The 27493-nt window shown below is 33.3% G+C and overlaps 4 protein-coding genes across 8 annotated transcripts; 2 read left to right on the top strand and 2 right to left on the bottom strand.

The window, feature by feature from the left end:
* The first annotated feature begins 484 nt into the window (after positions 1 to 484).
* On the top strand, positions 485 to 3235 carry LOC18104589 (uncharacterized). Its single transcript, XM_006376378.3, has 4 exons — positions 485 to 818; positions 2107 to 2165; positions 2555 to 2736; positions 2927 to 3235. Exons 1-4 carry the CDS (start codon positions 629 to 631, stop codon positions 2997 to 2999), a joined length of 504 nt encoding a protein of 167 aa, XP_006376440.1. The 5' UTR covers positions 485 to 628; the 3' UTR covers positions 3000 to 3235.
* Positions 3236 to 3651: 416 nt separating this feature from the next.
* LOC18104588 (transcription factor bHLH153) lies at positions 3652 to 9064 on the bottom strand. The gene is made up of 6 exons (XM_006376376.3): positions 8497 to 9064; positions 6638 to 6763; positions 5576 to 5641; positions 5307 to 5372; positions 4434 to 4481; positions 3652 to 4214 (listed from the first exon to the last, which is right to left on the bottom strand). The coding sequence occupies exons 2-6, from the start codon at positions 6734 to 6736 to the stop codon at positions 4062 to 4064; spliced, it is 432 nt and encodes a 143-aa protein (XP_006376438.1). The 5' UTR covers positions 6737 to 6763; positions 8497 to 9064; the 3' UTR covers positions 3652 to 4061.
* A 9602-nt stretch (positions 9065 to 18666) lies between these two features.
* LOC18104587 (uncharacterized) lies at positions 18667 to 20313 on the top strand. 3 transcript variants are annotated; one of them, XM_024582965.2, is made up of 3 exons: positions 18667 to 19739; positions 19937 to 20018; positions 20097 to 20313. In XM_024582965.2, the coding sequence occupies exon 1, from the start codon at positions 18710 to 18712 to the stop codon at positions 19331 to 19333; it is 624 nt and encodes a 207-aa protein (XP_024438733.2). In that variant the 5' UTR covers positions 18667 to 18709; the 3' UTR covers positions 19334 to 19739; positions 19937 to 20018; positions 20097 to 20313. The 3 variants fall into 3 exon arrangements, with proteins under 3 accessions (XP_024438733.2, XP_052302590.1, XP_024438731.2); XM_052446630.1 differs by having other exon boundaries at positions 18667 to 19228; positions 19259 to 20313; XM_024582963.2 differs by having other exon boundaries at positions 18667 to 20018.
* Positions 20314 to 22877: 2564 nt separating this feature from the next.
* Positions 22878 to 26834, bottom strand: LOC18104586 (uncharacterized). Of its 3 annotated transcripts, none has more exons than XM_024582960.2 (7): positions 26435 to 26834; positions 24709 to 24792; positions 24530 to 24597; positions 23727 to 23865; positions 23537 to 23620; positions 23311 to 23400; positions 22878 to 23225 (listed from the first exon to the last, which is right to left on the bottom strand). In XM_024582960.2, exons 1-7 carry the CDS (start codon positions 26723 to 26725, stop codon positions 23220 to 23222), a joined length of 762 nt encoding a protein of 253 aa, XP_024438728.2. In that variant the 5' UTR covers positions 26726 to 26834; the 3' UTR covers positions 22878 to 23219. The 3 variants fall into 3 exon arrangements, with proteins under 3 accessions (XP_024438728.2, XP_024438727.2, XP_024438729.2); XM_024582959.2 differs by having other exon boundaries at positions 23311 to 23406; positions 26435 to 26832; XM_024582961.2 differs by having other exon boundaries at positions 23311 to 23406; positions 24709 to 24780; positions 26435 to 26831.
* Positions 26835 to 27493: the final 659 nt, after the last annotated feature.

Here is a 27493-nt window from a genome sequence, read left to right as displayed (position 1 = left end):
CCTAGACCATTTTCTTATTTTTTCCCAAATGTAAAGGTAGAAAGGTCCTTTCATAATCTTGCAAAAATTATAAAGGCATATACACCCTTGCACAACAATTCTTTTTCTAGCTTGGGGGCAAATAAGTAATTATATTATTTTAAGAAAATTAAAAAGATAAAAATAACCCTTGATAATGACTAATTTGTGTTTTTGAAAGACAAAATTATCCTTAGAGCAACCAAAACTCTTCAAATGACAAAATCGTCAATATATTATCACAATCCAGGATGTAATGTTTCTACTTCTACATACAATTAAAGAGCAATATCCTTTATATGTTTGTTAAATATATGTATAAAAAAATTGTAAAACCCATCTAGCATGGATTTAAAAATAAATAAATTTAACCCTTAAAATAAATATTATATATGAAATTTAAATATTAAAAAAAAAGAAGCCAAGTTTATCCTCAAAAAGAAATTACCCGCTACCATGACCGTCGTGTCGTCACTCTTACCGAAACGACTCGTATGACAGTCAACTGCTCAAATTTTCCATAACAAAAGCACCATTAGCTACCCATGTCAAGATTCAACTCTAAACATTCTTTGATCATATAAAAATATTGAAACTTCACAAAAAATTCATGGTGAAGACAGAGATATTAAGCATGGATGTGTATAAATATTTTATACTATTGCTGTTAGTTACTTTTATTTTACCAATTGTGAAATCCAAAGAGCAATTAAGTTCAGGAGAATGTGAGGATCTTGGTTTTTCAGGGCTTGCACTTTGCTCTGATTGCCATACTTTTTCTGAGTATGTTAAAAACCAAGGTGAGTTCTAAAGACCCTTTTGATATTTCTCTATGTTTTAGCTAAGTTCATAAAGTTTGTGTCTTTTCGGAATTGTAGTTCTTAGTGTGGTTATGTTAATTCTTTTTGGGTTGTTTTGGTGTTCTGTTTATGGTTATTTGGTTGATTGGTTTCTGGGTTTTGAATATTATGAGGTCCTTTTAGGTTTAAAGGTGGGATCTTGATTGTTTTATGGAATGGAATTAATGGTTGCTATTTGAGTTAGTTTGTACTTGTTTCTATTTAATTAGTGTTGTAACATTGAGATGGTGTTGGATTCTCAAGTAGATATTTTGATTTAACTTGAAAGTGCAGAGAATTTGAGACTATCCCCATGTTAATCAGCTCACTGAAAAAGAACTGGCACTTTTTGTTGGGAGGAGATTGCCTTATATGGATGGTGTTGGTCATTTCAGTTTTCTGTGATGTTGATATAATGGATTAGTCATTGTTGAACTGCAGCTATGAGAATTTGGCTAATTAAGTGGGGAGGCATAGATATTTGTGTGATGAAGACATGTCAATGGTTGAATGATTCTTCTTGTTGGTGTTGTTTTTGGTGTGGGTGGATTGGCTGTTTAACTAATGTAGGAGTGATGTAGTATCAGTCATCTTGAGCGCAGGATGTAAACAGTCCAACTTGTTCTGGATGACTAGGTTCTTCTATGGAAATATGTTGTATATGGTGTTTGTCCAGCAAAAAGTTGTGCTAGCTTATCCTCTCTGTTGTTTCTTCAAGAAAGATGTTGACATTACCATTTTCTTTCCTGATAATAAAAGTGTGTGAACTGAAGTTATTGAACTTGTTGAGTTCTAAGATAAGACAGGATGAAGTATTGTGTGTTACGCATGCCCATGCCATGACACAAGCTAGGAGAATTATTAACACAGCCGTATTTTTTAATAAGAAATCAGGGACTGATGGAAAGATTTTTATGTAATGCGATATGCTTGAGCCAAAAGGAGATGAAGGCAAAGTCCTTAAGACAGGAACACATCATTTAAACCATTTCCCATGCACAGTTGATTTCTTCCCCCGCCCATAACACCACACTAGCTGCTAGGGACACTCTGTACTTGGAGGCTGTAACTAAGTTGATGGAATTCAATGATGGGTACTTGACTTTACTTTTAGGTGGATATAGTGACTGGATCTGAGGTTTAATACTTATTTATTGGACTCCACTTTGCTTAAGGGCATAATAATGTAAAAGGTCTTTAATACTGCCTTGCAGCTACAAGTAGTCTAACGCTAAAGTTTTGGGTGCAGAGTTGGTGTCTGACTGTCTGAAGTGTTGCACAGAGGATTCTGATGATTCCATTAGTAAGGTACGAATTATATCGAGGATAAAAATATATTTGAAGCTCAAATTCATGTTTTGAATTTCCTTCTGACACTTTTTCCTAATTTCATGCTTGGACTATTCTTTCATTTCTTAATTCAACCTGGAAAGGCCCATGATTGGTATGGACTATGGATAAAATGTGGTCAATGTATCCTTAAATGAATAAAGAACAGATTTCCAAGTCTTCTATTCCAGTTTTTAGTGGACATGCAATTTTAAAGGACATTATCGTTGAATTGCTAAAGAAGTTCAGTATCTACTTTTTGTGTGTGCATGTACACTTTGTACATGAATATTTTATGCACAATATCCAAGAGAATCACTTAGTTTCTTGTTTTTATTTGAACTGAAAGATGTTGTAAATTGCTGCAGATCACCTACTCTGGTGCAATACTAGAGGTTTGCATGAGAAAATTGGTTTTCTATCCTGAAATTGTTGGTTTCATCGAAGAAGAGAAGGATCAATTTCCCACCTTTAAAGTCCAATATCTTTTCAATTCTCCACCGAAGTTGATCATGCTGGATGATAAGGGTCAGCATAAGGAAACCATTAGGTGAGCTTTTCCTGCATAACTTTGTTTTGACATTCATTCGGCCTGGAAGTGCTTGAGCCATGTTTAGCTCCTCCAAAGCAATTACCAGCTCTCATTTTAGGAATTCATCTTTTGTTTTTGCATTTCAAGAAAAATAATGAGGTTCTGTTGGTTTCTGTACTGAGAATTTCCACTGTTATTTTACTTGCAGAATTGACAATTGGAAACGTGAACACATGCTGCAGTACTTGCGGGAGAAGGTTAAGCCTACTTCAGCATCCTAAGAGAGTGGCTTAATTTTCTCTGTTGAAAAGAGTGGCTTAATTTTGTGCTGATGTGCCTGTATCTTAAGTACTTGGATGGTTTCATAAAGAACGATGATTGAATTAACTTAGAAATATGCAGTGTGATCAGCATTGTTAGTTTTCCTTTGAGCCCCTCTTAAGATACCATAGACTTGAATTGATGGTGTATGGTAAGGTCATAAGCAACGTAAAGGACTGTAATTGGTTTCAGGGAAGCTAACATCTTCAGTGCAGTCTTTTTTCTCTTTTTTTCAATGCCAAACTTTTAGAGCATCCGACGTGGGTGATGGATACCCTGCTCTGGGAACATCCATAAATTCATCCCATGAGCACAATCTTGAATTCAGATTCATTTTGGAATCCGTCATCCCAATTCAGGATCTCAGCTAAGAATTAGGCTCTGGAACTTGTTCATCATTCAAAGCTTACTACAGGAGGAGAGCCTATTTGTCAATAATTGATTTAACCATTAGAATTAAATTCAATTCCAAAGGTTATAAAACCTGAGAGTTTTTTCATTCTCCTACAAAATCACCAAGTTACACCTATATTGCATAGTTGGGGCATATAAATGAAAATTTGGAAGTTAACAGCACATGTGAGTTCACAACAGGAATCTTATAGATAAATCTTTCTTGTAAAAGGCAGGGGAAATCGACGCCATTAAAGCCCCCCATATATTGATTAATCCTCTGTCAGGGTTCATTATACATCTTTTGTAAGTCTACATTTTGCTAATCAGGAGATACATTGATCATATCATATAATGTGCCCTGTCATCATCACCTTAAAACTAGAATATTTTTTTTTAACATAGATAATACTAGAATGGTGACTTAGACATTTTACATCAGACATTTTACATCATTGAGAGCTTGACTAATATAACAAGCGAAAATCCATTTTTCCCACGTTAAATTCTGTTACAAAGTTGCATCTGCCTGACAAAACTTTGTTGCGCCTCCAGAAAGGTGATTACCCTTAACGCCACCTTATCTAGAAACTTAAAACAACCTTAACAAGTTGCTGAGGTAAATTGTGTCAATGAAATGGTGAAACGTCCTTATTGAATTTGGGAGAAGGGCTCTTGATGGGGGCCCAGATATCTGCTCCATTGCTGCGAGCAATGCCAGCAGTGCACGAGGTCGGAACGAGACACAAACCTTTGTTTCTTAGACTGTATTGACCTAACTCCTGCACAAGTAATCAACCAGCTGTGAATTTCAGTCAAGTAGGCGGTTTTCAATGGTGCAAAGGGTGAAAAACGTAACAGCACTTTTCAATAGGGCAATGGCGTGTTCAAGTAGACCACATGCAGCTAGTGTTTCATAAAAGTGCACTCAAAGGACATTGCTGTTTAGGAGGAAAGTGTGTGATTGGAAATGTCATGTTATCGGTCCAGCTCATGCTCACCTGCATTTGAGCTGTTGATGTGCCTTGGAGGTATGGAGCACTCAACACCTGAAACCATCACGAAATAGGCAAAGCTGTGAGCTTTAAAAGTCAAATCAGTCGTCTCAAATTCTAAATGTTCAAACAAAAGAACGGAGGCAGCAATATTAGAAAAAATATATCCAGCAGTTCTAAAACTACAATAATGAGAAATTAACACATTGTCATCGATACTCATAAACTACACATCATATTTGCAACATTATCAAAAAAAGTATCGTATTTGCAACATTATCAGAGTCTTAGCCATCAAACTTGCAAGCTTGCGCCATGAGGCAGCCATAACAAAAGCTTAACTTTGTGTTCTTTCCCTGAAGAAAGTCAAATAAATTGTAAAACAATCTAATTGCAACAAAACAACAAGAGTCCATTGTGGACTGATAATGTACCAGCCACCTCAAAGTAATAACTTAAATGTTCAAAAGGGTACAAGTTCTCTATTATAACCTAAATCATATGGAAAGCATAGGAATTCCAGTTCAATTTTGGGGAGACTATTTTAAGATGACATGTCCAAACCACGATAGCTCCCAGGTCAGATAATGAACAAATCCATGCATTTGACACGCCATTGCGTACAGTTGGGTGCTTCCACAAAAATTGAAATTTTTAGAACCCATTTAAGAGATCAATAGTCACATTTTGCAAGTTAATTTTTATAGGAAAAAAATTCCTGCAATTTAAAAACAAGAGTTTCACCTCACAAACTCTCCATTTCATATCTCACAGTCTAGCTGTGCATGTATTTCCAGGTTGCAATGCAGTTCTTCTAGAGCAGGCAGACTAACAGGATAATGCAGGTAAAAATAATCAAGAGAAGGCCAAAGTCTGAACCTGAACTTGTTCATGAAGGAACCGTATGTACTCCATTGCCTCCATAAGGACCGATGCAGTATCAGTCTGCATTAAAAGAGAAAGGTCTTAAAATGACGAATATTCAAGATGACTGATAAAGTATATGTGCAAGAAAAAATAATAGAACATATTCCCCCCTCAAACTTCAACAGCGGTTTATTGATAAAGAGACCATCTTCACAGTTGTGAAAATATAAACGCTCGTATAACTTGGTTTCTTATTAACAAAAACAAGTTGTCATATCTACCTTCCCATATGGTGAAACAAGCTGCTGCAGAGCTACAATTCGTTCCCCGAGCTTCTCTTTTCGTTCCTGTTGCCAAAACACAAATACAAGAAAATATGCACATTAAATCGAGCACAGTACATCAAAATGACCAGCAATACAGTTGCTAAAGGAGAAGATTGACATTTAGTAACAAGGACAAGGATTGTATAGAACTCTGAGACTCTGGGTTTGCTGGAAATGAACCAGTGCCAAGGACAGATAATATGCTTCTGGGTGATTTTGACCTACTTTGAATAAAAGACCCATTCATCACCAAAGGCCAAAGCACCCAACTTCTCTGCCTTGCAAATACCTTAAACTAAAAGTAAACTGTGTGCTATCATCTAAGCGATTTCAGTGCATCAAAATAGCATCGGTTCATATAGGCTTGATTAAAACCTTTTCTCCTAAAGCACTTCCTTCCATGTTTTCAGTAACCATGCTCCAATTTACAATTGTCTCGTTCCTAAAGAAAAGTTGGGGTCATAACTTCAACCTCTAGCCAGTGTTAACTAGGCACCTTCAAAGAATGGCTTGTCTGACTGCAGAATGAACACTTGGACCAAAGACTGTAGGACAGACAAGAACAGTAAGAAAACAGAAGTTTGAAGGGGTCCAGAGAAAGGAGATTGGTCTCGATAGAGAAGGACAATGCCAAATTATCCAAGAAAATGACTAACATATTTTTGGATTTGGCTTTCTTGAGCGAAGAATTCTGGTTAATATTGGTGGGTCTTCATCATCCATTACACTTGGTAAACATGTCAAAGAAGGGGGTTTTTAGAAGTGCGGTAGCGGTTGCTTTTCAAAATGTTTTTTGCTCAGAAATGCATCAAAATAATATTGTTTTTCATTTTTTAAAATTCATTTCTGATATCACCACATCAAAACGATTTGAAAACATAGAAAAAAAATAATTTTAAGAAAAAAAAATGAATTTTGGCCGACCTCTGTTTGGGCTGCACTCCCAAATGGGGGCAAAATGAGGAGAAAGCTGTATTCACAACAGGAGATATGTACGAAAAAGGAGGAAGGAAAAACCTTTGTGGAGATGGAAAAATCAGCTTTGTGCCTTTTGGTAGCAAGAGAAGTGAGACTGGCATGGTCAACTGAGCAAGGGCTTCTTTTGTTTTCCATCATCTTTAGCACTTCTATTCTTTATTCTCCCTGCATAGAAATAGCAAAGAAATTGGCATGTGCAATCAAAGATAAAGAACCGGAATCAGGATATTTGAAGCAACTTAAGAAGCTCCACTGGAAAATAACATAATATCTACACGGAGATGGATAATAATAATCTGAGCTCCCAAACCAAAAGAGCATATCAATCAAATTGACTGATCACAATTATCATACATGTTCATTGTAATTAGAAATTTCAGCCAAAGATTATAACCTTCAAAATCTCAAATATCATTGTATTTATAATTAAAGCACAATGTCATTTCACATTTATTTCCCGCACAGATATCCCTTTTCATTTGGCATGGTTTAAAAAGAAAAGGATGCTCCTTTTGCAGACAAGAAACCAGCCAGCAAACAGTTTTAGATAGGACATGCATGATATTATATATCAATAGTTGAAATTTCACCTTCTTCTAAATTCTTGAAGATATAAAATTCAGATCAAGATCTAGAAATGAAATTTCCAAATCAAGACCAACATTTAATGACCCGTATGAATTCCAAACTATCTACTTACTATTATTTCTTTTCTTAGAAAGAAAAACAGACAATGAAACAATTGAGACTCCCTAAAATTACAGGTTTGAGGTTGAAAATCAAGGACTACAACAGGAGGATGTTTTTCTTTATCTTGTGTGAAGTAAGACTAGCAATCAAGAGATCCTTCCCTGGTGAATACAGGGATCAAGCATCCACACAGATGCTAAGAGCACAAGAGCTGCCAACAGAAACAGACAACATGGTGACCATCCAACTGATCCATTTTTATTAGAAGACGCATCCAAGATAGAACACAACCATTATAGACTTGCCATTGAGCTTAATGTTAGCCTCACCATGACTTACAATATCCAAATATTTTACACAAGGTAAATGATGTCATCGGAAAATTCAACGCATTGTTAATGTTTTGTTATCATGCACTGTTTCAGCCAGAGATTAACCCTCAATTAGATGCTTGTGACATAATTTATACATGTATCAGCTTATCTATAGAAATACATCCATTATCTCCACAATTAAACAAGTAAACAGACAACAGTTCCATGATCAATGAAACACGCAATCAAATGCTTATTGTTAAAAAAATAACAAATTAAAAATACACAGTCAGTAAAAAACAAATCCCTATCATCCACTCTTTTCAAACAAAAAAAAAAGGCAAGAATCCATCATTTGATTAGTCACCCCAAATCAGATAAACTAATCAAATGATTAAAAAATTGCACCAAAAAAAAATCAATCAGCAAGGAATACAGACATAAATGAACATTTGTATTATAATGATTTTGTGAATGTAATAGGGAACGAACTCAACTTTAATAGTAGAAGATTTCTTCTGGACCCACCAGATAGCATAATATTCATACCATGCATGAATGAAAACATAATCTGTCATTCCATCCACTTATATTTAATACCAGCATAACTAATTACTACGAGTAAAATCCATAGGTGCATTCAAGAATCACAAACATTAGAAACAAATCTATATGAACCAATGAAGAAAAAATAGCACTTTTTTTCATCTTGAGAGGAACAAGACATAATTAGATGGTTTGGTGCATGAAAGGAACAGACTTTTAAGACCACTTAGCTCAAAAGAAAAAAAGAAAAAAAAAAGAATATTTAATACCTCTGCTCAGAAAAAAAAAAGTGAAATAAAAAAAATTAGCAAAATAAAGAGAGAAACATAGAGAAGATAGGGAACTCACCAAGAAACCAGAGACAGCATTGCCAGAGGAGCTCAAAATGAAATCTTTAAACCTTATAGAGGAAACCCTTGAAAACCCACCTCCAAAATCACTCTTAATTCAGCAAAAGCTAAGTAGAAGCCTACAAGAATGACTTTAATTGGAGTTTTTGTCAACAACACAGCTAGCCCAAAAAGCCATATTTATCTCCCTCTCTCTCTCTCTAAAAGCAAAAACTCTTTTAATAGAACTTGTCTGTTTCCGTCTGTATTAAAGCTAAAAAACTTTACTTTCAGTAAGCAAGCAACCTCTTTCTATTTTCTGACAAAGTAGCACAAAAACAAACAGTCCATCACCAAAGAAAGGGATTCTCAAGAAATACAAAGTGATGAGCTAAGGTGATTTGCAAAGCTAAAGGAGGACTAAGACGACAACTTTGAAGAAAGTGGATGGCTTGCTTGATGAGTTGCTGAAACTATGGAAGGAAGGGAGAGAGGGAGGTTACCAGAGGTTTTGAAAGTGGTTTTATAAGGTTTTTGGAAGAACATGTTAGAAGAAAAACAACACTGTTGGAATCCTCACTTACTAGTTTTTGCATTTTTGTTATTTAGTATATGTGACAGCTAATATCCAACCATGCAAAGAGACTATTGAGAGAGAGAGAGAGATGGCTCTTGATTTCTTTTTGTGATTTTAAAATGATTTTTGAATAATTATTATTTGTTTTATTTTTGCATTTGATATTATATTTAAAAATATATTTTAAAAATAAATATAGCTTAAAAAATTAAATTAATATTTTTTATAATTTTATTATGTTGATATTAAAAATAAAAAATATTTATTAAAACTATTTTAATACATTTTTAAATTAAAAATATTTTTAAAAAATAATATATACCACATTACCGAATATAATTTTTATGTTACATCTTTATAATAATTAGATTATTTTTTTTATCTGCTTTTACATCTTGAAAAACAATTTATGAATAAAGTTGACGTTTAAAATATGATACTTGAGTTGATATGAAAAACAATATTCAAAACAATCTAGTTTGATACTTGAGTTGACGTTTAAAAGCTGTAAGAAATTTATGAGATGTTTTTAGTTTTGTTTGTTTTTATATTTTAAAAATATATTTTAAAATATTTAAATTTTTTTATTTTTTTATTTACTTCAAATTAATATTTTATTGATGTTTTAGATCATTTTGATATATTAATATCAAAAATAATTTTTTTTTAAAAAAAAATATTATTTTGATATATTTTTAACTAAAAATAATTTAAAAAAACAACCGTAACTATATTTTCAAGAAATTTTGATGTTTTAGAAATATATAATTTGACAAATGAATTTAATTCTTAGAAATATATAGTTTATGTTCTAGCGGTTAAAACATTACTATATTCTTACAGGAATAAAAATATAAATTTGATTTTGAGCGTACTTATTGAAAAAGACAGTCACGAACCCCGAATGAGACTAGTCTCACTCTTTAAAAAGGTGTGAGAATACCCGGATAAGAACAAAAAAAATATCAGCCCTTTACCATCGGCCATATTATTTTATTTAAAAAATAATATTAAAATATTAAAACAAGATAAAAAAACATAAAAAATACACATTATAAAAAATTTATAACTACAATAATAAGGTTGAGCTAACACGAGATATGCAGCTACGTTATAAAAATATTTATTTATTTTTATTTTATTTAATAATAGTAAAAAAAAACCATATAAAAAAGCTTCAATATTTTTTTAAAAAAATGTGACAATGAATTTGGAGTTAGGATATAAGAACATTTAGGTCTTTTTAACTATGTAGACCCTAAATCAACAATAATTAGTTACGAAGTCCTAATTAACAACAAAACTTGGTCTCCATTATCAACATTTTCTCTAGAAAATATTAAGAAATAAGAAAGTTTTCTATTTTAAACGAAAAGAATAGACAAGAGTGGTTGGTGTTGATTAGTAAGTAGAAACAGAAGCATGTAACACGACATTTTCATCTATCAAGAATAAAATAGTTCCCTCATTTTATTATATTTTTATATATTTAAATTTCAAGATTAATATTTTAAAAAAAATATTAATTTTTCTAAAATGCACGTAGTCATGTTGATGTGAGGCGTCGGGACTTGAGATTATTTGATAAAAAAAAATTTAATTAATATGTAAACTAGTCTAGAAACATTTATTATTTGTCAAATAAAAAAATTGAAATAAATATGAATGGATAGGCAATAAGATCATTTATAGATTTTTACTCGATTGGTGGCAAGTGATACACCAAAAGCCAGGCCGATTTTTTCCCAAGATAGATAAAATTGGTATTTTTAAAGAAAAGTGAAAAATATCATAAAATTTAATTTATAATTAATTCTTGTTGAATGATGAAATTTTAAAAAAAAATATTTTTTTTTAAAAAAAATGGAAATGATCTTGAGCTAATCTCTTAAACTATTAACTTAGGTCATGGGATCTAGATTACTTCATATAAGGCAAACTTGGAAAAATTACAAAGTCAAACTCTCAATTGACCAAATATATAGGGATTAAATTGAAAACAAATAATTAAAAAAGAATTTAACACAACAAATAGCACTAAAAAAAATAAGAACCAAGATAAAAAAATATGAAATCAAATGTTGGGGGGTGAAATTGAAAAAAAAATCAATTAAAAAAAGATAAAAAAAAACAATCAAAATAACAAGAATAAAATTTGATATAAAAACTAAGTGAAATTAGTTACAAGTGGGTGAAATTAAAAAAAATAAAAATCAATTAAAAAATGATTTTAAAGTTAGAAATAGCAATAAAAAAATAACGATCAAATCTGAAAAAAAAAAAACAAAATGAAGGACAATTTTAAACCTTGGCAAACCAGCGTGAGTCCTAAGAAAATAAGAGAGAAAAGAGGAAGGAGAAGGGAAAAAAAAAAATAGTTTGCCACACGCTTTCAGCATGTACACGTGTCATCTTATCTGGAAGATCTCGCATAGAGAAATCCAACGTCATGGTGTAAAGGCGTGTTCCACTATTGTAGTCTGTCGCACACACTACTAGAGTGCAGCTGGCGTGTTCCGCACATTCTTCATGCGCCAACCAAGTCACCCTACTTGTTTATCTTGATCCACTATATTTTTTTAGTTTTGATTTTGACCCTTTAACTTTTAATTATTCTATATAAATATTATTTTATTTTATTTTTCATCCCCTCAACTTTACAATAACCCTTTATTTATGCAACCAAAATAAAATACCAAGTTAATTTCAAAATAAAGTTGATTTAAAAGAGTCATATTAAAAGGAAAAAAACAAAAGCCGTAGACGCAGGCATAAAAACAAATCATCATGACTAATAATACTATTGAAAAAACAGTGTTAAAGTATCAAATTTAAAAAAAATAAGTGTAAAAAATCAAAAAAACTAAAAAAAAAAAAGAATCATTATGCAAATTCACAGTGATTATAATTCTCCTGTTGCCTTGGTGCGTAGACTTGAATTATAATTCTCCTGTTCTTGCCATCGTTCACACTCCTCCATAGACGAGACATCCATAGCTTGACAACCCATGAATTTCTGTGGTACTTAGGGTTTCTACAATAAATCTTGATTGGACATTTTTCAATTGAATCGCGTCTATACATAATTTTTATTTTGACTTTATTAATAAACAGATAAGAACCCCAAATCCACATTGCCACTTGCAATCTGTATGCTTTGAAAGTGAAGCTATTCCAAATCCCATGATTAGGCAAAGACTATTATACTTATATTTATCCTGTGTTTTGCTGCGACTGGATTTAATTCTTTTTTTAATGCATTAAAATAATTTATTTTTATTTTTAAAAAATTATTTTTGAGATCAGCGCATCAAAACGATCCAAAATATATAAAAAAATTAATTTTTAACAAAAAAAATTTGATGTTTTTAGAAACACAAGGTGACCCACGTTTCTGAACGCTTTCTTGAATTCATTTTAATACCAAAGATAGCAATGTGAACCAAAACAAATTAATATACTCAAAGTTAGAGTAAAAATGTGTAAAAATAAAATTAAAAAATAAATGATTAAAATAAAAAATACATTGAGTATATAAAAAAATAAAAATACATTGTTTCAATTCATAATATTTTCGTTTATAATTTAAGGTGAAGGATTGAGCTCGTTTGTTTTTTAATATTGACACGAAACATACCTTGAGTATAAAAAAATAAAAATACTATTGTCACTTTTTTTTAGAAATATTAAATGACTCTCAATAAATGTTATAGGAACATCCATTAATCAGGCCCGCATTAATTAAGAAGAAAACCAAGTCACGTGGCAAAAGTATTGCAGCACTAGAAACAAAACGCTATGAATTATGAATTGTAATTGTGTTTTCTCTTTCTTTCTTTTTTTGTCATTTGTTTCTTTTTCTATTTTGATCCCTCAATTTTTGTTCCTTTCGATTTAATCATTTGACGTTGAAATTTATCTGGCATTAGACTTGGTAGATTGCTTTGGTTGCCTTGGCAAGGAGATCATGCGGTATCGAGAAAAATAATGTTGCTCGGTTGATGCTTCGTTCGTCAAAATTAAATAAAATTTTATTGATTTAAAACATTATAACTATAGGACAAATGATTTATTCTTTTTGGCAAGTGAATTTTGTAAGACTATTATATAATATTAGTATCACTTTCATCAACAAGACCCACGTATAAACTAATTCATCAAGAAGACATTCTATTTGATTGAGAAGAATGTTTTTAACACCATAATTGTTCAATTCGTTTTGAAAATTTTATGTTCGTACAAATAATTACCATTAAAAATTGACTAGGAGGTAAGATTTTTATGAGTCTTTCTATCAATTTTTGTTGTTTAGGAGTAAATACAAAACATCACAAAGTTTAGGGGGTAAAATCAGGAATTGTTTTGTTGAGGGGTGTTTGTTTTCTCGCTCAACTCTAGGGACCATTTTACAATTTTGGTAAAAGAAAAAGAAAAACGGGTGTGTTTGGCGCGGGAAATCGCTGTCAGAGCAGTTTCTACATTTTCAGGTGGGCGGTTTCTGACAGTGGATCCCACTTCTCTCCTCGCTTTATCGTTCCTCACACTCCTCCCATAGCGCGTACTAACACTCTCTTCATTAACCAACCACGTGTTCTTTTCAACACGTGGAAGGACACCACTTTGTCGTGCTGTGTCTGAAAACTAAAATGGATGGACATTGAGGTGAGAGCAGGTTTTAGGCTGTAAGGTGGGCCCCTTTAAAGGATACTGCTACCGTGCGCGCAAAAGTCCACGAGGGGAAGAGAAGGGGAGGATTCTGTCATACGTGGGACCCACGCGGTATTCTTGTTTGTCTGATTATACTTGGAGGCTTTTAGTGCTATCACACGTTTCTGGTTTGGATTTTGGATAACGTGACAAGTACCCGAAACCCGACTGGGTCAAGGACCGGGCATGAAAGATCCATATTTATCCAAGTTCGGGTAATTATTTTTGGTTCGGACTGAGGTATGAAAAATCCATTGCCATCTCTGATAAACTATGTTTTATTCCCTTTAGATTATTAATGCTAGAGGTCAAAATATATAAATTAAGATTTCTTCATGTTAATATATAGTTTATAAAAGATTTAAAGATGGCTATTTGGATCTTTTTTTAAAATAGTGAATTGACATTAAGCATTTTTAAACTAAGAATTGAAATGAAACATTGTTAGAGACATAAAATGTAAGATATAGCTTACCCAGACCTAATCCACGTTCGTTTACGAACGAAAGTTGATGAAGACGTAATCCACAGGTAATTCTCTTCCAATATAGCATGTGTTCTGGGACTTGGGTCGGATTCGAAATTTGAAAAATGGTCTTCGATCATGCAGGGGTACCACGTCGGGCCTTGGATCATGGTCCATAATAGAGTGTTTGGGAGTGTAGTAATAGTTACTTTTTAAAGTGCTTTTTATTCAAAAACACATTAAAATAATGCTTTAAAAAGGGTCGGATTCGAAATTTGAAAAATGGTCTTCGATCATGCAGGGGTACCACGTTGGGCCTTGGATCATGGTCCATAATAGAGTGTTTGGGAGTGTAGTAGTAGTTACTTTTCAAAGTGCTTTTTATTCAAAAACACATTAAAATAATGCTTTAAAAAAAATTATTTTTGACATCAGCACATCAAAATAATTTGAAAATATCAAAAACATATTAATTTAAAGCAAAATAAAAAATAAAAAAAATTTAAAAGCACCGCAGTGTCAAACACTGCCTAAGATTCAAGTTAGGACCACATCCAAAGTGCTCAGGGATTGGGTTAAGACCTAGTCTCGGACGCTTGGAATTCATGCTGGAACTCGGTTCAGGGTGCCCGAGGATCCAGCGAGCACCCGATTCTAAGCTTCTAGGTTTTGAGTTAGAATCTAGTATTATGCACCCGAGTCGGGTTTTAGTTGGGACCAATATCAGGGTTCAGACTAGGACATGATTTAAGACGTCAAGGTTTGGACCAGGATTGGTGTCAAGATTTGGATTGGGTCCAAATTTGGGCAATCAAATTCATATCGGGTCGGGGCTTAGTGTGGTCAGGCTAGGATCGATACAAGGGTTTAGATCAGGACCATTTCGAGACATTGGAATTTTGAGATATGACCACTACTAGAGGTCTTAGGATTCACTTCGAGATTGACTTTTTAGCAGTAGGGGTTTGCCACAAAACCAACATTAGGGTTTAAATCAGGGGTCAGGCCATTGTGAGGGTTCGGGTAAGGACTAATGTTGGTGTTCCACCAATGTTTTTTTTAATTCAAATTGAATTTTTTATGTTTTAAACCGTTTTAATATCATTATTTAAATTTTCAATTCATTTTTTTTTAAATAGTAGTCTAAATACCCTTTTTTTTTTTTTGTCCAGAAAAAAGCACCAGTAACCTTAAAATCTCTTTGTTTTTTTTTTTTTTAAAAATCAAACTTTCTACATGGAGAATTAAAATAAAAATTATACTATCAAATTTTATTTCTAAAATTTAAAACTATCTCCATAGAAAAAAACTAAGATTGACTAGTTAGGTTAAAAGTTATTAAAACTACTATATTTATAAAAGCTTGCAATTTCAGGCTGTTTTTTTTTTTTTTTTTTTTCCTGAGATGAAATCATGAAATACTTAATAATCGGCATAACCTATGCCCCCATTAATGATCGAACGGGAAGAAAAACTATCTTCTTTGATTATCATTTTCTTTCATTTTCCTTGACTTTTATTAAATTAATTAATGGGACTGGGCACTAGATTGATAGTTCGTCAGTCGTCATTGACCAAGAAGCCACGGCCATGGCTTCTCTTTACCACGATGAAGCCGACGGAAATCATGGCAGAAATCATGGATTCCTGTGTCGAATGAAAAGGACGTCAAATCTGGAGTTTTTGCATGGATCTTGTTTAATGATGATATTGAATCCCATTGCAATAATATGTATGAACAAGTACAAGCACACTTGATTACCAGTGTTTATTAATGTTATTTTGTTTTTCATCAATTATTAACACTTCAGTATCATTGTTCTACAAACTGTATATTTTTATATTTTAAAAGTGATTTTTTAAAAAAATATTTATTTTATTTTAAATTAATTTTTTTTAATATTTATAAATCGTTTTAATATGTTTATATCAAAAATAAAATTAAAATATTAAAATATATTATTTTAAAAAATAATCGTTACCAATAACTTAACAAACGGTCATAAATTCTCTTGCATCCTTGAATTAGGTATCATTTCATTGTATTGTTTCCGCATGTTCCAAATTTATTAATTCACACCTTCAATTCTTGAATTCCAAGTTACTATATTTATATTTTTCTTTTCCTTTTGTTATACGTTAATATTTATAAGTACAATTCTATTGTTTCATGAGCATATTTTATCAACTTTAACAAATCAATTTTTTTCACTCATCTCGATCCGAATCAAAATATTATTTAAAATACATGTTTGATGTTGTTATGTAAGATGTTTTTTAAAAGCGTTTTTTTCTCAAATCAATCTTCTTCACTGATCTCGATCCGAATCAAAATATTATTTAAAATGCATGTTTGATGTTGTGATGTAAAATGTTTTATAAAAATATTTTTCACTTGAAAATGCATCAAAATACTATTTTTTTCCAGAATTTTTTTACTTTTGATATCAGTATATCAAAGTAATCGAAAATCACTTAAAAAAAATATTAGTTTAATATTTTTTAAAAAACAAACACGTTTTAAAAACGCACTCAAATACAATCGAAAGCGCGCCACTAGATAATAAGCTTCAATATTTGATCGGAAAGAAAAATTCAAAATCAAATTAAACAACTATACATTATTTTGCTTTTAAAAAAAAAGAAAGTTGGTTGAATGATTTCAAAGGTTGATGTGGTCAACATCTACCTTTAGAGTTCCAAAAGGTTTATTGAATGTGAAAATATCATTTTCAAAGCACAAGCTTTTGGCCAAGAACACAACCTACTCCATTGTTTCTTCTCTCTTTTCATTTTCTTAATGATAATGACAAGAAGCCTTCGTCCAAATAATAACATATACTTAGGAGGAAAAAACATGTATATATTCAATGGTTAGGAATTATTATTTAACATGGTTTGACAAAATTGTCACCTTTCTTTCTCTTTTCCAGACAAGATTACGATCATGCTTTTGTTCTGTCGATTGATTATTTGATAAATCTTTTGAAAATGTTTGTATTTCCTTGTCAGATGCATTTATTTGTCAATTAAAATTAAACCATGTTCTTATTCCATAATCACTCTTAGCTTGCTTTTTTTTCCCTTATTTTATTTTTTATTGGAGGTGATCATTTTTTTGTTTGGTTCGGTTTTTATTAAAAAAAAATAATCAAATCAATTTTTTTTTTTAAAAAAATCAAAACCGAACCGAAACCGATTCAAACCAACCGGTTTCGGTTCGGTTTTTAAGGACAAAAACCGGTTCAAACCAGTTTGGCTTTGTTTTTTCCGGTTTGGCTCGGTTTTTTCGGTTCGGGTTCGGTTCGGTTCTGTTCGGCTTGTTTTTTCCCGGTCCGGTCCCCTTTTTTTGGTTTTAGGCTTATAAAACCGAAACCGAACTGAACCGGCCGGTTTTTTCAAAATTTTAATCGGTTTTTTTTACTGTTCGGTTTTTTCGATTATTTTTTTTCCTATTTTCTCAATTTTCTCGATTTTTCAGTTTTTTTACTCACCTCTATTTTTCATCATCACCACCACAACCACCACCACCATGTTATATTATTACCATTGAACCGAATTTTCATTGTTTTAGCTTAGAGTAAGCTAGTTTTTCTATAATCGAAAAAAATTCTATTAATCACACATTCCTTCCCTCCTATGTTCTTGACATTTTTTTTTTAATATAACCCCTATACTATTTTTTATTTATCCAGTCCCTTTTACCGTAGATTTTTTTTTAATATGATCCTTCTAATGCAAATTTAATCAGTTTTTTTTTAATAATAAATGAGATTTTTTTTTAATTTGTATTGCGTTTGAAAAATGTATTTTAAGTGTTTTTTATATTTTTTTCTTTACAAGTTTTTTTACTATTTTTTGAATAAAGAAAAGATATGAACAATACAACTTTTTTTTACATACAAGTATTTTTTTTATCAATGCAAAAAATTAAAATTATTTATTTTCTAGTTAGTTCCATAAGTTTAATTTTTATTATAAATATAGTATAATATAAATATTTTTTTTGTTAACAGTATACTACTTTTATGATAATTCTGGATTTAAATAAAATAAAAATAATATTTTACAGTTAGATTATTATGAATACAACAATATTAAGATTATTATTATTTAAATTATGGTTTTGATTTCTTATGAAAAATATTACAATCTTGATGTATTTTCTTTTTGAATTTGTCTCTATTCTTAACAAATAAACACAATGTTTAATTTCTTATTAAAAAATAGAAATGAAAAATAAAATTTCGAGGGCGGTGAACAACTAAAAACACATGCCTGTGGACAATATTTCAAGCAAAATGCATGTTTACCATTTTCTAAAACCCAGCCCAAAATATACGGGCCACGAATGGTTGGAAGGCCCAATAACCCAAACCGAGCCCAAGTAAAACAGCTGAACCGGACCGTTCCTTATGATATAAAGCATTATCCAAAAAGTCTAAACGACAGGTTTTTAGCAAATCCTTAAAACCCTAAAACATGAAGACAGTGACCGGCAAAATCACAGATTCAACTCCGGTGACAATCGCCAAAGCGGCCTCTATACTGTCCAAGTTCGTCTCCACCGACACCGGCGCATCCCAGGCCTTAAACGCTTATCTTCGTCGCGCCACCGCAGCTTTCGATGAGTTGGCACGCCTTCATTCAAAATCCGATCGCAGGAAACACAAAAGGGATTCAGCTCAGACTCAGAGAGTGGAGGTTAGTCAATCCGGGCTAGTGAATAATAACGAGCAGAGATTGAAAAAGGAGGTCAAGGAAGAGGGTAATGCGGCAGAGGAGGAGACAGAGAGGAAGAGGAAGAGGAGGAAGAGGAAGGGTGATTTGGAAGAGGAAACCGAGAGAAGCAATGAAGTAAAGAAGGAAAGGACAGAGTTTGAAGAGAACGAGGGTAAAGTGGTGGGCCGAGTTGAAATCAAAGTAGAAGAGGAAATGAAAAAGAAGAAGAAGAAGAAGAAGAGGAAGAGTGGAGAAGTAGAGGTAGAGGTGGAGGTGGAGGTAGAGGTAGAGGTAAAGGAGGAGGAGAAGGAGAAGGAAGGGAAGGATGGATTGAAAGATGAGGGCCAAAGGAAAAAGAAGAAGAGGAGAAAACATGAGGATTGAAATTGAGTGAAAAAAGAGTTTGCGTTTTTGTTCTTCGATAAGTGCGTATTTTAGTGATTGGTGGCATTGAGATTTACCAATTTCCAGCTATATCCATGCGCTTTGAAATCTACATAATTCAGTTGTCGTTGAACTTCATAGATTGCTTGGAAAATTTAGCATTTTTAGAAGTGATTATAATTCTTAAAGCATAAACGACAATGCTGAGCATCATACTGAAGCTGATATTGCCTGATGGCTTGTGCATGCTGTTAAAAGCAGACCCTGTATAATTCTAAAACTAGCCAGGTGTGGTGAGATCGGCATCAGCAGCTGAGTCACCCTTGCTGGGTCAACTCATTGAACATGGCGGTGCATTTTCTTTGCCCATCTGGGTGGGCTATACACGTTTCCAGTTAGTTGAGTGGTGAGTTTTCCTTTTTCAGAAAAAAAAAAAGAAGTTCTTGCGGTCCTGTTCCTGGGTTCTTATGATTGTTATTGCTTTGCTTTTGGATTTTTTGCAATCTAACTTTGACTCTCTATTCTTTTGTTAAATTGAGTTGATTAGAGTGCATTATCCTTCTAAGGAAATTGAGTAATTTAGCTAACTACTCTATGCTTCAGCCTTATCTTCTTTGATTTATGTTTGGTTGCTGAGACCAACGAGGAAACGAAAACTGAAGTTCAATGCTTTCTTAAAAGAAATGTAAGACGGTGCCCTGCTTTGTTTCAATGGTTTTGTGCCAGTATTAGAGATGTTGACAGTGAACGTGCTGCTCAACAGGATTGCAGCAATGGAATTAGTTTGACACTATGGGGATAAATCAGGTTTTGAATCTTGGAAGGGACTTGCTTGGGGTATAGAGAGTTACTGGTCTATTGCCTAGTGATCTGCCGCCGGCCACACTATCTTTTAAAAGAAATTGTAAAATTTAAGAGTGAGGAGAATTTTTTTTTGATATTATCAGCTCTTTGTTTGATTAAAGTTTTCATTTAAGTTGCGTGTGTGAGTTGACCTCGATTGATTTTATTGGTTCGAATTTTTTTTTTTAATTAACCTATTATCTAAAGATAAAATAAAAAATAAAATAAAAATTAAACTTGCCATGTAAACGAATGAGGTCAGCCAATTAAACCTATAAACCAGGATTTTAAAAAGTTTAATAACATAATTTTTTTTAAACTATTTTTTTAATCATATATATATATAAAAAAGATAATAAAGTTAAGTTTAATTAAAAATAAAAATGCTGCCAAACCCGTAAATTGAGGTAATTGCAAACTATGTTAACTCTATAAAAAAAAAAAAAATTTATAAATTTTAATTCTTAACTATTTTAATATTAAAAGATAAAATAAAATATAAATTGAAAAAAATTCAATAAAAAAGAAAAAAAAAACAAATGGATTACTTTTGCAATCAGTGTAGATGATCTATGGGTCGTCCCACAACCCTTTAGTTTTTGTTAATAATTAATGATTTGCTATTCTGGTGTTTGGATGTTGGTGTGTTTTAAAAGTGGTGAAGCAATGAAGGCTGTCTTTGATGAAATTCTACATTTTGTTGTTTGCAAACCAGGAATTGTATGAATTCCTTTGCCATGTCCTTATGGTTTTCAAGATTTTAATGATTGAAAGGCAATCACTCCAAGTTGCTGTAGGATTTGAAGGCACAAATTCACAGACTAGAACAAAAAAACATTATGCAACTCTGTTGTCACTGCAGCAAGTTGGTCCCTTGCTTGATTTCATAAATCCACAATGTCTCCTCGAGGCAATTCAAGACCGATTTCATGATTGTTATTTATTACTTTATCATGTTGAGTGGCTTCAAGGTTCTTTTCGAGTCTTGATACAGGCAATAACATAGAAATCTTGATTATGCTAATAAACATGTTCTTGCTCACGAGTATGTTCAAGACTTTATGGTGATATAGGCTGTTGCACTGGCATGAACTATCCTTTTGAGACCTGAACTTATTGTAGCCAATTCTGATTTTGTTTGTTGATTTTCCATTGTTTCCAATCACAGAAGTTGTAAGAATCTTGCATTTATTTTACTTGGGAGATCAGTTCCCTTGGGAGGTCTGTTCCAATGACAAATGTGATAGGAAATGCTCTTGGATATGCAGGCAATGCCCACACTGTTCGCTTGCATTGATTTCATACTCAGACTCTACAGCTTTTTGTAGAGATTGCTTTATTGTTTGGGATTGTTCTATATCGATCATTCAAGTCAAATCTGGACACTGTTTATTTCTAAATTTCTTAGTCTAGCTATATTCTATTGATTTTTTCCTTCTGTTTTTCATACTCTCAGAGCTTTTCCTTGGCCCATCCCATCATAATGCTGTGATCATTCAAGTATATCACTCACTGCAGTGCCGAATTCATTACGTGCATCCACAGACCATGATTATGATTTTGTCAGGCCTATGCTACTTCTGTAGAGCATTTCGAATATCGTTGCCACCTTATTGTAATACAATTAACAGTTTATCTTTTGTTCTTTCCTCTCGGATAGATATAGAATATGGCAAATACCCAGTCTTTTTTCCGAGCTGTAGGTCTTAGTAAGCTCTTCAAGCTGCACGGACAGTAATAGGTAATGCCTCTATGCGCAGTGCTGCATTCTGTATATCCAAGTTATCAGAGGAATGCCCGAGGAATCTCTCGCAGTTTCAAAACCTGCACGCAATATTATCTTCCTGAAAGTAAACTCTTATGTTTTTCAGTTGTTGGGTGCAACAATTTTCCTTGATAATGGTTGGCTTCTAGTTGAAGTTCTGTTTTTGCAAAACATTCTACTGTGTTAATTGTTGTTGTTTACTCTTTTCTTTTTTCTTCAAGGAAATCGGATGAGACATGCCATGCTGGGAACCCTTACAAGTTACAATTCATGACAAAAATGGATTTTCCCGAGAGCTAGAAGTTGGGTTTAGACGGGTGTCTTTAAGATTGTTCAGGGAGGGGTTTAGTTTTCTTTCACACCTAAAGTAGCTCGAAAATACAGGGAAAAAAAAATCCATTTGAAAGTTTTCTGTCAGGGCTAGTGACAATACGGCGTGGGAGCACAGATCTACACACTTCAACGATGAACTGTGCCACAGGATTTATACGTATCGTGGTTATTGTAGGGGTCACGACTCCTGACAGGTGTTTACGAAAGAGGATCACACTGTCGAACCCTTGTATGAACCTTCTGAAAGCAAGAAAGTTGAGCTGTCTCGTCTTTGGGTCTTCCCTAGCTAGCCGACCCATAACTTTCCATTCTGATATCCTATAACTTCGGTTCCCTGTTCCATTTTCCAAGTGCTATCTGCTTCGATAATTTTATGATGCCATTTCAAAGCAATGGCTTCAATACTAGTGGACACATGTGGTTTGCGACCAAGAAGGGATTCAGACTAATCCTGCTTCTAGGATTCTGCTTGCAATAAAAGTCGAGTTCTAATGCAGGATCAGCTGAATGGTTTGGCGTTATGACCAGGGCTGTTTCGTTTCTAGCTACTTGCAACACCAAACTTCGCAGTTCTTTCAATGAAACTTGACAATGCACCAGATGTTTACCGTAATCAACCTCTTCTAGACATGTAATCATTTCTTGCAATATCCAACAAGAAGCTTGATAAGATTGATGGCATCACTAACATGAAATATAAAAACCTAATGAACTCATTTTTCTCACATTTACATTTTCTTGAGTTCTTAGGTAACTTAACAAAAACCCTAATACTTAAAATGCTTTTCCAGTTGATTCTCAACCCATTTGATAGCTGTTACTTTAAATACCACTTGACAAATTGCTATGGACAAAGGAGCTTGCCTAACAGAAGCAAGAAGAAGCAAAAACAAGAAAACCGCTTCTCTTTCAGAGTGAATGTAGCTCACATCAATGATGTCTCTCTTAACCCTGTACAAGAAAAAACAAAGAATAAATTTAACACATCAAATAGAATAATAGCAAACCCAGCAGAGTGAATGATCAAAAGATATACATGTCTTCTCCTTCGGCTTTGCACAATGTACCAAGAGCGGGCCATCACATAGCATGGCAAAAGAAAACCAGCAAATTGAAGAAGCGAAACCTGAAACTGAAAGTCGAATATCAAAATTTTGATAGTATACTGGGGTCGAGTTAATCCACCTGACTTTGGTTTGTGTAGTGCATAAACATGTATATTCACAAATGTATCTGAACTATAACGGGCACCATAAACTTACACTGAAGAAAGTTGATGATTCTTGCACCATCCCTGAATCCCTTGTAACCATTAGAGCTTGGCGGAGTAGCAAAATTATAAGCAACTGCACATAATGGTGACCGAAATTAGCTTGTAAGCACATAAAAGCATTGATACACATAAGAATATTGTTCAGATTGTATACAATGACAGCATCTCAGTTTGCTTACAATGAGAGCAACAGATCGAAGACAAGCAATGCTGCTTGTATTGGCAACAGCATAATCCTCGTACTCCGATTGTAGCAATTGATGCTCAAGAGCTAGAAGATGAGAATCATGCAGATCAATGTGGTGGCCCCATGCTTGCCTGTTAGCAATGTAGAAAAACATATAAAACTTCAAAGAGATTTTGCTAGGATGCAGAAAATATGCTGAAAAGATATTAAAAAAAAAAGGAGAAAACATTTGGAAGCTGCAGCAATATATAGAAACTCAAAGCATATTACGCATGAATGAGGCAAGCAAGGGATTGCAAAGCTATCATAGGCCACAATCATCACTATCCAATTGATCTTGGTGGTGTTGGTGTCAGCGTTAATAGCTTCATAGTACTGAGTGAACCCTTTTCAACACAGACAATTGGATCCTAATCTTCTTTCTTTAATTTCAAATACCTGATTCAATGAAATAAGTTTTTTCCTTCATGCCATTTTCCAACAAGAACGCAAATGTTGAAACCACGTTACCTTCAGGGGGCATCAAATTTTCCATAACTTGCTAAAATCATTTGTGTTAATTTCACTGTTAAAAAAAATTTGAAATCATATTCACTAAGAATTGTTAGGAGTAGGTAGAGCTAATTGGGCCAATTTTAATCGAACCAAAGGGTAGCTGGTTTGGGCGACGTAAGAAGGCAACAGATTTTCTATAATGGTAGTATCTATTTGATCATTTGTCCTATGATCTTTCCCCCTATTTCCCAGACTCTCGGTCACATATGCATGATGGAGAATCCAGTAGTTAGTAGTTACCTTATATCAATTGCCATAACATCAGGATTGATGCGGGCTGGTGGAAAGGAATAATTTGGTGAGAAAACCTGCCAACCAGAAAGCACATTTTATACAAAATCATGCATTGACATATCTTCTAGAAATGTATCATATGTACAAAAAAGTAGTCCACAGGCTGGTGGAAAGGGAAACTTTACCTGATTGCAGATTTCACAGGTAATGTCACCTTTTTTGTTGCACCATCTCTGAATGCATTTCCTATGAGCAAACTGCAAGTGACACTGATAAAACATCGGTGGAAATAGAATACATGGGTCACCAGTAAAGACTACAAAAAAGCTACAGCAGACAGTTGTTAGACTGTGCATTTGTGGCATGGAATATCTTGAATGTTGAAGATGATGATTAGTATAAGGGGAACTACATGCCACATATAAAAGAACAATGTTTGCTAACAAGCACAAAAGGGATGCAACCTATTTACAAAAACAAAAAGAAACAACAGAATTCTGTTCTCTAAACCAGATGCAAGTTGTGGTCTATCTAAAATACAAGCCATGTTCCTCTACCCCATGCCCCAAACCTTTCCTATTTTTCTCCTACATGATAACCAAAACCCAGCTTAAAAGCAAAAGAAAATAATGCATCTCTTATCTATACTTGATCATACACCCTTCCAACCCAAAACCATCCTTCAATATCGGATATCTTAAAAATAAAGATAAGATATCATGAGCAACCAACATCTCTAACCATAGTATAATATCAAAATTCAATTATATCCAAAATGCATCAACTCTATCAAATTATAATGCATCCTTGTTAATCACAATCAGATGAAGAACTTTAAGATAAATTATTTCCATATGTCCTTCTTACTGCAGATCAATGTGAAAAATGTGTTTCCTTCTTCCTGGGTTGGTTTATTGCATAGAAAAAGAAAAGGTACATACAATTTCTATGAAGTAAGGAATTGGTGGCTCAACAGAATAAACTTGTTAGAAAACCTGTTGAAAAACAGGGAACTTTTAACAAAATAAAGTACGGAAAGTACTAGTCCCTTCTTTCATACCAAAAAATTAAGTCTTTTCTCAAAAATCTATTTAAGCTTCCAAGCTAATACGGAAATCCAGGTAAATTATATCTTAATATTCACATTTATTATAAAATATAGACTTGGTTTAAAACCTCTTATCAGTTTATTATCAAAAAACATTTCTTCCACTTGTCTTCCCCGTTAATCAACAGTGTTTAGAAAATAAAATTACACGTAAAAAGAGGAGGTCAGCTTTTCAACAAGCACGTCTGCTCATTAAATGTGCACACCTGTCAACACCTAAATATCATACACAATGGTACAGGTAGCTAATAATATGCAAAAAAAAAAAAAATCCCAACTTTAAAATTACAAAACATAACCGATTCTTAAAGCATCATCATGTTCACAAATTTGAAGTTCAAATTTAGAAACTAAAATTATATAAACCCAAGACAGGGAAAGACCTTGAGAGTTGTGTATCATTACAAAAATAAAGCGACAGAAAAACCTCCATTTCCGAGTGCTGTGAACCACGAAGAGAGAGGGAGGGAGGGGGGGAAAGAGAGAGAGTTAAATGAAAAACCAGAAGACACACCAGAAGAATCAACAAAAATCTCAGAACCCGAGAAACCAACATCCCAAAAGCATAAAACAACAGCCTCATTTCCTCACCAAAAACAAAAAGAACACAGCTTTTGACGTAAGAAGAAGGAAAAATAAAGGAGAGAATCCATTCAAAAATCAAAATCCACGAACACGTTAGCAAAAAAATTTAAAAACTCACAACCAAAAAAACCAATAAATAACAAGAAAAAATACAACAATGAACAAACTAAAAAAAGGTGAGAGAATAAATTAAAAACCCATAAGAGAAAAGTAAAGACCTTGAGGGTGCCATTACAAGCACAAGGAGCTTCCATAGCAAGAACCTCAGCTTCCTCTTGACATATCCTACACTCAACCATCTCTACTTTCTTCAGAGAACATGAAGACCCTTCTTCATTTCCTTTCACGGAAACAACACTCTCACTCACATTACCATCCTTACTTGTTGCTCCGATACCAACACCAACATCATCACTTCTATTTCTGTCTCTTTCTCCATTATGAACTGACTCAAAACAAGTTGAGGCTACTATGATTCTTTCTACACACACCATGAAATCATCAACCATCTCTCTCTATAATGCGTGTTGATGTTTTGATAGTCTCTCTTTAGTCTTCTTGGCTTGTGCTTCTCTCTCAAGAAGTGGAGGAACATAAAAGGAGAGAGAGAGGAGAGAGTGGGCTTTGAAAAGGTTAAGATTTTGTGGGGGGCGGAATTTACGAAATTGACCTCGTCTTTTATTTCTGGACTTAAGTGGACCTGGTCGTATGGTTTAATTACATTTTTGCCTGAAAACATAACGTTTTGTGGGGGGGATTTACGAAATGGACCTCATCTTTTATTTCTGGACTTAAGTGTACCTGGTCGTAGGGTTTAATTACATTTTTGCCTGAAAAAATTTGTTCAGGGAGGGTATTAACTGCTGCTTGCCTGACATGAAATGAGAAAGTTTTTATGGTGCAGTAAATTGTAATCACTGTCAATTATTCCTTTAAAATCCGGCCCGACGGTCAATTCAAAATCCGGTTAATCTAGAGCTAAAACCGGGTCAGGTTGAAAAACTAATTAGAAAAATAAAAATCCGGTGTGACTCTGCAGGTTGACCCGGCAACTCAGTTGACCTGGCAAAACCCGGTCAAAAACTCGGTTGCAACCCGTTAACTTTTGTTTTTTTACTAAAACGACGTCGTTTTGATTTTTTTAAAAAAACAATTTGACCCGGACAACCCGGTGACCCGGTTAAAATCCGGAACTTGGACCTTGAACCGAACCGGATCTAAAAACTATGATTACTTGTATTCATATTGTGGAAAAATATAAATATATATATATATAT

Source organism: Populus trichocarpa, chromosome 13 (genome assembly GCF_000002775.5).
Source record: "Populus trichocarpa isolate Nisqually-1 chromosome 13, P.trichocarpa_v4.1, whole genome shotgun sequence".
NCBI classification, from domain to species: Eukaryota; Viridiplantae; Streptophyta; class Magnoliopsida; order Malpighiales; family Salicaceae; genus Populus; species Populus trichocarpa.
This window is presented reverse-complemented; position numbering and strand designations above follow the sequence as displayed.